At 33.1% G+C, this 12,988-nt stretch overlaps 1 protein-coding gene across 1 annotated transcript in view; it reads right to left on the minus strand.

Moving 5' to 3' along the window:
• Positions 1 to 1,312: 1,312 nt before the first annotated feature.
• Map4k5 (mitogen-activated protein kinase kinase kinase kinase 5) overlaps positions 1,313 to 12,988 on the minus strand; it is a 119,979-nt gene continuing 108,303 nt past the window's right edge. Inside the window, exons 29-33 of the mRNA XM_046461013.2 lie at positions 11,808 to 11,876; positions 9,827 to 9,919; positions 7,601 to 7,671; positions 5,261 to 5,316; positions 1,313 to 2,959 (exon numbers count right to left, since the gene is read on the minus strand). Coding sequence (XP_046316969.1) covers positions 2,872 to 2,959; positions 5,261 to 5,316; positions 7,601 to 7,671; positions 9,827 to 9,919; positions 11,808 to 11,876 — 377 coding nt within the window. The 3' untranslated portion in view covers positions 1,313 to 2,871. The remainder of the gene's footprint in view (positions 2,960 to 5,260; positions 5,317 to 7,600; positions 7,672 to 9,826; positions 9,920 to 11,807; positions 11,877 to 12,988) is intronic.

Raw genomic sequence — 12,988 nt, forward strand, 5'->3', positions numbered from 1 at the left:
CATATTGCTTGGTTTATGCCCTTGTTTTTATGAAGCACAAACTCTAGTAGCCTCTTGAGAAAGCGTATATCTTTTGGGAACTCATATTACTAAAGCTGTCTTCATTTTTTTCCTTATTTACAGGAAGACACAGAATTTTTTAGAAGTTTAAAGGCATTGCTTCTGTTGAAATTTGAAGCTAATGTGATTCTTAATCCTTGGTAGGTGACCTGCCCATTTTCTCTGGAAATGTAAGGAGCTCTTCTCTTGACCAGTTGAAATTTCATCACGACGTATTTTGGTATAGGTATTTTTCATTCACTGTGCTTTTTCATTCTAGAATCTGATGTTCTTTAGTACTGGAAAATTTTCTTAAAATATGCTACTGATTTCTTCTGTTTATTCTTTCTTTTTGGAACTCTGAGAGACTGGACATTGGATTTCCTGGGCTGTTAATTTACTTAAATCTTATTTTTCAGCATTTCTTTCTGTGGAGTGTACTAGGGATTGAATCCAGAGATGCTTTACCACTGAGCCCCTGGGTTCAGCCCCAGCCTTTTTTTTTTAATTTTATTTGGAGACAGGGACTTGCTGAGTTGCTTAGGGCTTTGCTAAGTTGATGAGGCTGGCTTTGAATGCATTATCCTCCTGCCTCAGCCTCCAGAGCCACTGGAATTACAGGTGTGCAGCACCATGCCCGGCCAGGATTTCTCATTTATTATTTTTTATTTTCTGAGAAAATTTCCTCAACTTTATATTCTAAAGCTTCTAATTGAATTATTCATATTATTTTCCAGGAGATCTTTTTGTTTTCTGAAGAATTCTGCCCTGGATTGATGGTTGCAACATCTTTCTGAAGATATTTTTTGTCTTTTGACATTTCTCCCATCCTGAGTCTCCCGGTGGTTGTTTCTTTCTTTCATAGAGAAGCTTTCCTCAGATTTCTTTTAATTCTTAGTTGGTCATTCATTTTTAATAGCACAGACTGACTACAAGTTCTGGAGGCATGGTGGGCACACCAACCATGATATTCACTGTGTTGTTACCTCACTGAGCAGTTTAGCAAGGATGTCTTTGATGCCAGGATCTTATTCAGGCCTTTTCACTTGCACTGATCAGATTCACAAAGAATATTCTTCCACTAATACTAGGTTGGCTGCCAGAATTCAGTGAGAAAAGGAGGATGCTGGATCTTTGTATCCATTCATGTCAATTTTCCCTGTTTAGAGAATGGTCCCCCCTGCCATCCACTGTATCCAGTATCCATCAGTCTAGAAGACCCAATAAACATATCCCAAATACATAGCCATTCTTACTGATATCACAGCATATGTGCATTTTTAAAGAACAAATACTTTATATTTCACTTGTAAAACATTTTATTGTTTACATATAGCCTAGTGAAATGAACAGAGTCAGAAGACTCATAGTCTGGCTCAACAACTAACTTGTATGAACTTGATAAAGTTGCTTAACCTTGCTAAATCTTATTTCCTCACTTGAAAAACAGTAATGATACTATTTATTTTACAGAACAGCTGAAGACTGAATGAGATAGTTATATTGTTTTCCTCTCAAGTAACTGGTCAGAATAATTCTACCGTTTGCTACTACTTAATCCTTGTTCATCATCTCAATGCTAATTATTCTTAATAAATGCATTAAGACAACAGGTATCAATGTAATACTTTAATTTTGCATACTAACATTACCAAAGAAAAACAAACTAAATTATAGCCCTATTCTTTATTTTTAGAATACTGTTTTTTATAATAGTTATTCATACTATCCCATCAGAAATCCAATTTCATTATTTTTTTTTTCTTAAACCTACTCAAAAAGTAAACAAATTACTTTTTTACATATGTGACAACCCCAAGATTACATGTGTAATTGCTTTACAGCTCTCCTTCTGGAATAGTATAAGTAAAATATATAACATGGGTAGTTAAATACTTTTCTCCCCCTACATTAGGGATGATAATATGTATGAAGATTAATTTCTTATGATTTATCCCTAATGAAAAAAAAGTCACAGGTATATTATACTGTTTGTCAAGAATACATACATATAGTAGCCATACCTGACATACACACCCTTCTAAGAATATTTCAACCATCATCATTATTTTCTTAATGACCCCTTATATAAGTATTTGTTGTTGAGAACACAAAACTCCCTTTTAAGGCATTCTGCATGAAATTGTATTAAGAAATACTTTTGTTAAATGACACTGCATATGTGTTGAACCCCCAAACACATTGCCTTTAGCCCTTAAAGTACTACTCTAAAAGGTAAACAAAAATTTTTTACATTATAAAAAAAATCTAAGCTGCTCTGCAACCTTTTTTTGCTAAAAGTTAGATACATTACACCAACCACTCCAGGAAGAGATTAATAAATAAGGATTAAATATTCTATTTTACAAAAACATACAGAATGGCCAATGTATAAGTGAAAGGTTTGTTTGATAATTTCTTTATCAAAGTATGTTCATTAATAAAGAATAAAACATGGTATAAAATGATAAAATGGTCACTAAATTGAAGATAATCACATGAGTTATCTAAAAATACCATGGCACCCTTGTTACAAACATTATTATTATTATTTTTTTAAAAAAGACTGTGTTTCCTGGAACTAGAGGACTATTTGTCTCATAGCTTTTATTAAGCAAACTTGATGTAACCACCACATAGTGGCAAGAGATAGACTAGCTGTTTCCAGCTACAGAAAATATTGAATTCTACCCTAACGTACAGAACATTTGTGATATAACCCATAACAGGTAAAGTAAATCATAGTGCAGTCTGTATTGAATTTCCTTAAAATATTTTTGCTTTCAATGGAGTATGTTCATTTCCCTGTCATTTGAGATCAGTTTTTGGTGCTTAGTAACTATTTTCATGTCCAGCCAAGATGTAGAGATTGCTGTGTGCCGTAGGATTTTCTGTTGGCCTACTTTCCAAAACGACAACCCTGAAATTAAACCAAAACAAAAGGCTTGTTTAAAAGTAAAAACAGGTTGCATGCTTCAAATACTAACCTCAAACCAGGAAAGAATGTCAATTGTTCATGTTCTTATAAAATTACATAGAGATCATTGATGCACAATTCATATTTACATGTTATAGCTAAAAAACATACCTGAAAAAGAACTGATGAGTATAAAATATCAAAATATTTTGATATTTGATCATTATCTTATTTCAACTAAAAACAAATTTACCTACTCATAAACACCAACAATAGTAATAACAATGCTTTAGGAATTTATATTAACAATGCTTTAGGACAAAAGAAGGTAGAAGAGCTGAGAAAATAAAACGGGATCCTAGGAGAACTTCATCCAAACTGTTCTTCAAGGTATTTGAAAACAAATAGTTTTAAACTAAATATGAAATGAGACACCCCGCCCCACCCCCATGTCCAAAAGCAGGGAAAGAGTCAATCAATCACCAAGAGGAAGAAAAATAAATCAATCAACTGTGGATTTGGAATAATATAAAAAAATAATAGCTGGACATGGGTGGTGCATGCTTGTAATCCCAGTGGCTCTGCAGGCTGAGGTAGGAGGATTATGAGTTCAAAGTCAGCAAATTAGCAAGGCCCTAAGCAATTGCACAAGACACTGTCTCTATTTTAAAAAAGGAGGGGGGGGGGCAGGGACAGATGTGGCTTAGTGGTAGAGAGTTTGCCTAGTATGTAGAAAGCCCTGGGTTCAATTCCCAGTACCACAAAAAAGGATGGGCTGCGGTGCTGGGGATGTGGCTCAGTGGTTAAGCACCCTCCGGACCCAGAAAAAAAAAATTTTTACATAGGTTCTCCCCCACCCAGCACAGACACAGATATCTATATTTAAATAATAAAATAAATGTTTAACTACTATTAAAATTAGAGGACAAAATAAACACTTTGGGATTTAATGAGTAAGATATTGATGTAAAATCAAGGAGATGCCCAAATAAGTACATGACAAGTAGGGCAGTGATCTATAAACAGTAGTGTTTTAGAGCAAGTAGTAAGACAATAAGACTAAGAGGGTAACAGGGTAAAAACTCTGGGTAGAGGACTCGGAGCAAAACACATTACTGAGAGGAATGGTTTCTGACACAAAACTTCTGTCAAGCAGAATTCTTTCACGCTAGATCTCATTAAAGCGTTATTTCCACATATAGTGGATGATCCACAACTCATTTGTCAGCCTTTCCTGCAAGAAGTAAAGAGCCTCCCATTCTAGTTCTAGAGCCATTTACTAGGTGGTTCTCAAACTCATTCCCATGCTGCCCCCCTTTTTTGCTGGCCTACTCCTAGGTTTCTGTGCTGTGTGCTTACCTTTTCTGCTAAGGCAGGCCTCATCATTTTTCAAAAGGTCCTTTCTCTCTTTACAAAACTCTTCCAATCTTTTATAGCATAACTTTATCCCTTCACCCCGAGCTTCCTCAAGCATCTAATATTTAAGCAATGATAGTGTGAACCTGAAGACCAGAGGTCTTCCAACCATTCCAAAGACCTAATGCATAATACCATAGCCAACTGTGCTGGAGTAACAACGTTTGGTAGCAAAATTGAAAGAAATGAATATTTTATTTGATACAGAGGATGATAATATATTTTGGAGAACAAAAGCTATCTTTTTTTTTTTTTTTTGCCAATTCTCATATTATTTTTTTCATAAGATAACACAGTTTGGGTAGGCTGGGGTTGTGACTCAGAGGTAGAGTGCTCGCCTAGCATGCGTGAGGCACTGGGTTCAATCCTCAGCACCACAAAAAATTATTTTATTAAAGATATTGTGTCACCTATAATTAAAAAATATTTTTTAAAAAAGATAACACAGTTTGGGGATTTTTATTTGGTTTACAAAAAGACTACATACTCCTTTGCAATTTAAATTGACCCCCAAAACTGAGTTGAACATTTTCTGATATAAAAGCAAATATCAGGAGGTCCATATTTATAATAGTTGATAGTAGACAATACACCAGGAGAAATTATAAAAATGAAGGGTTCTGAAATATCTGTCATGATTCTAGAGACATAAACACCTATATTTACACATTTTGTCTTGGTTGAATATAACTCTGGAATCATGATCTTCACACTGAAATAAGATTGCTAAATTGAATTACTAAATATTATTCACTCTCAATAAATTATGGAAAAAATTCTTTCAATTGAAGAGCCCTCTAAGAATTTTGACTGAAACACAATTCAGACTGACAGTATAATTGAGAGTATAATCTTTGCACTCTTTGGTAAATTAATATAAACAATTACCTGTCTGATCCTAATAAGCGGAAAACTCTGGTTTCATCTGAAATCTCCTGGGTAACCTAAAAAGAAAACACCTATCAGTTACAACCTGGGCTCCCATATTGCTTAAATAATAATTTAAAACTCATTCAGATAGAGCAATTATTAAACAGAATGAATAATTTTTGAAAGGCTCAATTCCTCAAATGAAAAAAGTTTCAGGAAGTTTCTTTTTTGACTATTAGTAGAAATGAATCAACATTTATGGAATGTCAGGCATTTTCCTTAGAACTCTGTGTGATATGCACTATAATTCTCATATTATTAAAGAAGAACCTAAGACTCGGAGAGGTTGAGTAACTTGCTCAAGGTTACATAACCAATAGAAGATTTGCCCTTTCTTTTATTTCTGAGATGGAGATGTCTGCATGGGCATCCTGTGGCCCACCTGATTTCAGCATAGTTTGGTGGATGCTTTCAAGCACCAGTGTCTCACATTGGTGTATACCACAGGGTTCTTCTCTCCTTTCTCCAATGCTGCAGAAGGCTCTTGGCTATGCATCAGTATTATCTCTAAGTATGGAAAGTTTTGGGGCAACCCTTAACCAGGAAGGAACAGCAGTTGGTGCATAAATGCTCCAACCTCCCCACTTCTAAATAAGTCAGTTCTGAGGTACATTCTATAGTATTCATTAGTGGTCCTTCCAGGATTAAGGCCTGGTTGTCCATGATGGGAACTAGGTTGTTAATATGCTTTTGTTGACTTTTTACACTTACGCATTTTACATTCCTCATTTGACTTTTTACACTTATGCATTTTACATTCCTCATTCCATCAGCAGTTTTCTGGACTCTATTCCAAAATAAATTACCTCCACTTGAGACTTTTATCTTAGCTCTGCATTTAGAGGAATCTAAACTAAGACAGTATGAATGTAAAGTTAAGTATAAAGACAGTCTGTTAACAAGGCATGCACAATCTAGCTGGGAAGGCAGAATTAATAAATGTAAGTCAGAAACAAGTTTGATGCTATACTAGACGGAGATGATTTCCAAGATATTAAATATTCTAATCATTGTGGACTATAATGGATGAATACCAATACTATTTTGTGAAAGAAGACTTCAGCTAGATCCATGTTAAAGGGTGAGAATACAAACAGAAAGAAAGAAATGTATTAAAAATAGGTAACTAGGGAGATGGAGGTATAATTAAATTGTAGAGCACTTGGTTATTAGCAGGTGGGAGGCCTTGGGTTTGATGCCCAGAAACACACACACACACACACACACACACACACACACAAACAGAAAACAGAATTTTGAATTTGATATGGTGAGAAACAGGTTCTCTTTTGTGATTTCTAATCATAAGAATGACATAATGAAAATAGCATTTAAGAATAATTAACCTTATGACAATAAGTGAGACTGTAGATTTCATCAAGTGCAGGGACCAGGTGACATTTAGTGACATGGGTCAATAACAGATGAGCTGATATATTCAGACAGTTGACTTTTGTCATTTTTCTCATGGAAGCATTCTAATTCTGCCTATATGTAAGAGGCAGAACTATTTATTTACTTATGAATAAGAATATGAATAAAACTGAATCAAACAGAAGACTCTGAGCTTTCAGGTAAATCCACAAATTTGTGAGGCCATGGTGTAGACAGGCACAAACGGGAAGAGTCTTCTATAGCAGGATTCATCTTTCAAGGTAAGATCCCAAATCCTACCTCCTGTATGAAATATCTCCTGATTATCTCAGCTAGAAGTGACATTTGGAAACCCTTCAAATCCAGGCTCTGCCATTTAACTAGCTAAGTAAATTTGAATAAGTTACTTTACCATTATGTACTTGTAAAAATGGGAATATAAATAGTATCTATCCATTGGATTATTCTGAGCCTTCTATGAATTAATATTTGTAATGTGCCTGGAATATCATAAGTGTTATTCATTATTTACAATAATAGTGTCTTCAATGTAGTTGGTACTTCATACTAAATGAGTATGATCTTAAGATTTTCCTCTGTCCTTTGATCCAATTCATATTCTTTATACTTTTAAATATAATATTTAAAAAGGAGCTATATATTTATAGATTATGGGAAGTATAATTACAGATTAGATGAATAAAATTACATAAACTTATATTTTGCAATTCATAGGGGCCTCTGAGAATTTTAAAATACAAAAATTAACATATTTGAGGACAGATTACAAATTTTTGCTCCACCAGTTCATAGCATTAAGGCATTAAACTGTTATGTAGGTTCAGAGAGAAAACACATAAAATGAACATTTCAACATTTAAAATCTTTAGTTGGAGTTGGCAGAGGTAAACTGAGAAAATGTACCTCATCTGACTTGAAGCTTTTACCCTGCATCCCATGTTTCCAGAAAGCCAGCACACTGTCTTGAAGGCATACTAAAAGAGATAAGGGAGAAATGAAATTAAAATAAAGCACACAGCATTTCACCATATACTTCCCTTAACTGTTTTTAATAAATGATAATGTAAGGCTATTCAAATGCTTAGGGCAAAATTCCACTGTCTAGACCATTATTTCTCAACATTTTTGTGGCTAAGACATGTCTAAACTCAAATAATTTATTGGAGGAAGGTTATATAAGTTTTCAAGAATATATGTAATAGGCATTCCTTTAAACCTGGGCTAACTTCTGATAAGCTTCTATAGGCATATTAATTTCTCTTCCATATATTGTATCTTTGAATTAAGTGAATAATAAAAACAAAGAATGGGCTTTGGATAAAAATGGTTATCCAAATAGTCATTAAGCATCTTCTGTTCTATAGTTCAAAATTTAATCACATTAAATATTTATGATCTAAGTTTATTCTTCTATAAAATTCTTAGTATTTAATCAAGTATTATAATGTAGGTATTAGAGATAATTAAGTAGAATTAGAAAAACATAAATATAAATAAAGATGATGAGGAAAGTGACTGAAAATTACTTGTATTGGTTATTAGACTACTAAGTACAAACTACATATGAAAAAACTGAGAAACCAGTATGTCTTAAATAAAATAAAAAGGAGCTAAGGATCTATTTGTTAGATTCTCTCTTAAAAATGTTAAATTTTAGAAACTGGTATTTAATACCCAGTACATAAAGGAGTAAGAGAAGAAATAATTTTCTAAAGTTCCTTCTGTTCTAGCATCTAGTTAGCCAATAATTTATCTGGATTCAAGAAAGTTTAGGTTTTCTGCTTCAATAATTTAAATTTCCCAATCACAGGTAAAATATTTTCTGTCAGATGTTAATAGAGGCATAAACATATTTTGTTTTCTTTTGGTGCCAGGGAGTGAACCCAGGGCTTTCTCTGCTCAGTCACTGAGCTATAATATCAGTCCCTTATATTGTGACAGAGCTAAACTCTGTATATTGTGACATACCAAACTCCAGTTTAGTATGAAAATCTCATATTAAGGGAATTTAAAAACAAACAAGTAAGCAAGCAAGCAAGCAAACAAACAAAATCTGGTAAGTAGCCAAAAACGTATTTTTAAAAGTACATGCTTATAATTATAAAATGCATAAATTTTGTATGGCCTAAATAAAAAATGACAACTTTAATACTTTCTGTGATTTACAGCAGAATCCTATCATCAATTACTCAAAATGTAGTCATAATATTTTTCTCACAAGTTCTACCACTCCTAAGGTAAATACTTAACTCTGTAAAAATCAAGGAGAATGCAAGTAATGATAAATTATAATAATTTTTAAAAATCATAAAACCAATGAATAAGTCAGGTAACATGGCGCACACCTATAATCCCAGCAATGTGGGAGGCTGAGGTAGGAGGATTGCAAGTTTGAAGCCAGCCTCAGCAACTTAGCTAGACTCTCAGCAACTTAGTAAGATCCTTTCTTAAAATAAAAAAAAAGAACTGGAAATGTAGCTCAGTGGGAGGGTGCCTCTGAGTTCAATATCCAGTACCAAACAAGAACAACAAAGTACACAAAACAAACAAAAAATGACAAAAAAATAATATGACAAAAAACAAATGACAAATAATAATACAGTAAAAGCACTCTTGGACAAGGAAGCAAATTAAAATGTGGGAAACTTGCTATTTATATATAAACAGACCTAAGAGCAATAGCCATCTACATACTCCAACCATGGCATATCTAACACTGCTATCATATTACATAAATAAAACTTCTTGCTTTGGAGATAATTGGGAGAAGTATAATTCACTTGGTGCAGCAATGGGAATAATGAACAAAAAATTTAAAAATAGTTTCAAGTTTTAAATATTCAGGATACAACAATATGGTCTAGACCTTTAGTGTACAATAAGACACTTTTACTGTACAATAAGACAGCTACTGGTCATATGAAGCTACTTACATTAAAATTTAATTTTAGAAGTTTAAAGTAATATAGCACTAGCCAAGTTTCATGTACTTACTAGCCACATGAATTTTCATCATCACAGAAATTTCTACAAGACAGTGGTACTTAGACAACTCTAAGTACAGAATAAAAAGAAACAAAACAAAAACCCAATTATTCCAAACACAATAATGAAAAAAGGGAAACTTACCTACAGATTCAATGCGAAAATCAAAACTTAGCTCAGAGGCTAGTTTCTTACTTGATTTTAGTTTTCCTTGTAGATTTACAATTTTTACATATTCTTAAAAAAATAAAAAAGTCAATTAGAAATGTAAATTTCCTAAAATAAATGTAATAATACATGGATTTTATCTGGGTATCAAATAATATTCTTATCAATGCTAATAATTAATCTGGATTCAAGTATGCCCTGTGAAATATGTTTTAAAAGATATAACAGTATGTGTATCCTTTGTTAGATGGCAATACTGGTACTATAATTTCTTTTTTTACGCTAGTATATGCCAAACACTGACATTCTCACCATTTTTTTTGGAGGGGAGGGGGGTTGTACTGGTGATTGAACTCAGGGGCACTCGATCACTGAGCCACATCCCCAGCCCTATTTGTATTTTATTTAGAAGCAGGGTCTCACTGAGTTGCTTAGCACTTTGCTTTTGCTGAGGCTGGCTTTGAACTCAGGATCTTCCTGTCTCAGCCTCCCAAGTCATATTCTCACTTTTTAAAAGTGTTTTCTTCTTTAAAAGTTGCTACTTTGGTATCAAAATATTTAACAATTTTTTCCCCTTTTAAATTACATAACATATGGTAAGAAAGACATGCAGTAAAATTCATAACTTTGCTGTATGAGTCCTGTTCTACCAACATAGACAGGGCAAGAAACAGTACTCTGAAGGTAGTAAACTAATTCTCTTTCCTTTTTTAGCTATTTGTTTTTTAATTTCATTGTCTTAGCTCTGACTCAGAAGATAATCTTTTCTCTGTACTACTTTTTCATCTGTCTACTATCATGATTAGAAATTACAGGCCTACCTCTACTGCTTTCTATCCAAACTGACTTATAAATGGTATAGCTGACAACAAATTTTTCAAGTCTTCCTCTACCACTTTAATAAACAGAAAGCTCAAGAAAGTTACTTTCCAGTTACCTTAGTTCATTGGAAATCAAGGCCTAGTTAGTCCATTTTTTAAAAAAAATTATAAAAATATGTCACCAAAACAAACACCAAGCAAAATTTATCTTCCTTTGATGACTCACAAAGTTATTTAGAAATTTAACACTAAAGGTTCAGAAACACTAAATTCTGGTTATTTCATTATTTAGCTAATACCAAACTTTCTATTTGATTGGATAAAAAAGTATTGATCAAATATACTTACAAGTAAATGAATAACACTCAAATTTTATCAGTATTCAGAGAATCAAGTTCCTAACAAAGGGATGATGGAGAATGAAACACTATAGATTTTAGTTGACTTTTCTATGATATTTAGATGATCTTTATGATTCTAGAAAGTAAGTCCACTAGGGAATCCTTCGGAGCGCAGGGATTATAACAGGAAAACAGGAAAAATCAGTTACAGAATAATCTGTAAAATAACTTTGACTACCTATAGGTAAGTCTACCCATTAAAAACAAATTGGAATGAACCAATTGTAGAAAACACTGCCAAATTTCAAATATAATTCTAGTAGTGGGATTCCACCTTGTAGGATTCACTGTGTGAAAATACGGTGGGTTTTTAAGAATTAATGTTTCATTTGCAAAATCAAAATAATACTTGCAGCTAAAGTTTTTTCTATCTTTACTGTATAATACAACATATTTCTATCAATAACACTTCTCCCTGCATCAAAGAATCACAGTTAGCAAGTGGAGATGTCAAATGGAGTCTTGGCTCCAAGACTTTATAGTACTGTAACCTTCTATTTTGCATTAAGAGACATGAGATAGAATAGTTGATTCAGAATTTTATCCCAAGTATGGCAAACAGTTCTAGTCTAATGTCTCCATGCAGGTCCAATATAAAATAAAATAAAATAAAATGACAGGATAGCACTGATAAACTTATAAATATTTTGAATTACATTTTCATAGAATCATTTCCAATAAAAGACCTGTTTTATCAAGTAGCATATGCAAGATAAACTTTAAAATAGTACTTACTGTCTAAACACACTAGTACAGTGTCTCTTTCCAACTGTGTCACATGGATGGAATCTAACTGTTGACTGCCTAAGGGAGAGAAAAGGTTACAGTTATACAATAGGCTTTAACAAACAAGAGATCAGGAAATAAACACAAGTCTGAATTTTGCTATGATTTAATTTAATCTTTGAAATTCAACACATAAATTACATTTTTGTCATGTTATCTTTCAAAAACGTATAAATCAGTTTAGGCAACAAAACATAAGATAACATGGATAACTGAACTGAGAAAAAACTCAGTATTACTTTTAAAAAATGTTTTTTAGTTGTAGATAAACACAATACCTTTATTTTATTTATTTATTTTTATATTGTGCTGAAGATTGAACCAAGTGTCTCATGCATGCTAGGCAAGTGCTCGATCACTGAGCTACAACCCCAGCCCCTCAGTATTACTTTTTTTTTCCCAATATTTTTAGTTGATGGACACGTACCTTTATTTATTTATTTATTTTTATGTGGTGCTGAGGATCGAAACCAGTGCCTCACATGTGCAAAGCAAGAGCTCTACCACCGAGCCATAACCCAGGCCCAGTATTACTTTTAATTAATATCTTGGCTGGTTCTAGAAAGATAAGTCATAAAAATAAAGTGAAGTAAGGAGTTAATATGGGGAGGAAAGTAAAATGCATGACATACATGGACTCTGTGTTTTACAGAGCCAAAGGAAAATAGAAACAAGATCAGTAGGGAAATTGAGCATCCTTGAAATAAAATTAAGCCAGTGACTCAAAAGAACACAAGGATTAATTACTATGATCAGAGAGAAATTTTCCTAGTATTGGAATGTTAATAGGTAAGTGGGATTCCTTTAGAAAGAAGACACTGAGTAGCTATAATGAACAATATCATCAATAATATGTGAGAAGAATACAACTCTTTCTTCACTTTGCTGATACTCAAGGACTGTGTGTCTTTTAAAATTTGGTAATATATGTTGCAAAATATTTTTGGTAAACTATTTTAAGCACTCAACTGCTTGAATGGTCTAGCTGAATCTAAGGAAAGATTTTAGGGCTGGGGATGTGGTTAAGTGGTAGAACATTTGCCTGGCATGTGTGAGGCCCTGAGTTCCCATTCCCAACACTACCAAAAAAAAAAAAAAAAAATTAGTCATTCTTAATTATACCTCTCTGG

Source organism: Marmota monax, unplaced genomic scaffold (assembly GCF_021218885.2).
Source record: "Marmota monax isolate L192 unplaced genomic scaffold, Marmota_monax_Labrador192_F-V1.1 WCK01_AAM20220418_F8-fsc00001, whole genome shotgun sequence".
NCBI lineage: Eukaryota > Metazoa > Chordata > Mammalia > Rodentia > Sciuridae > Marmota > Marmota monax.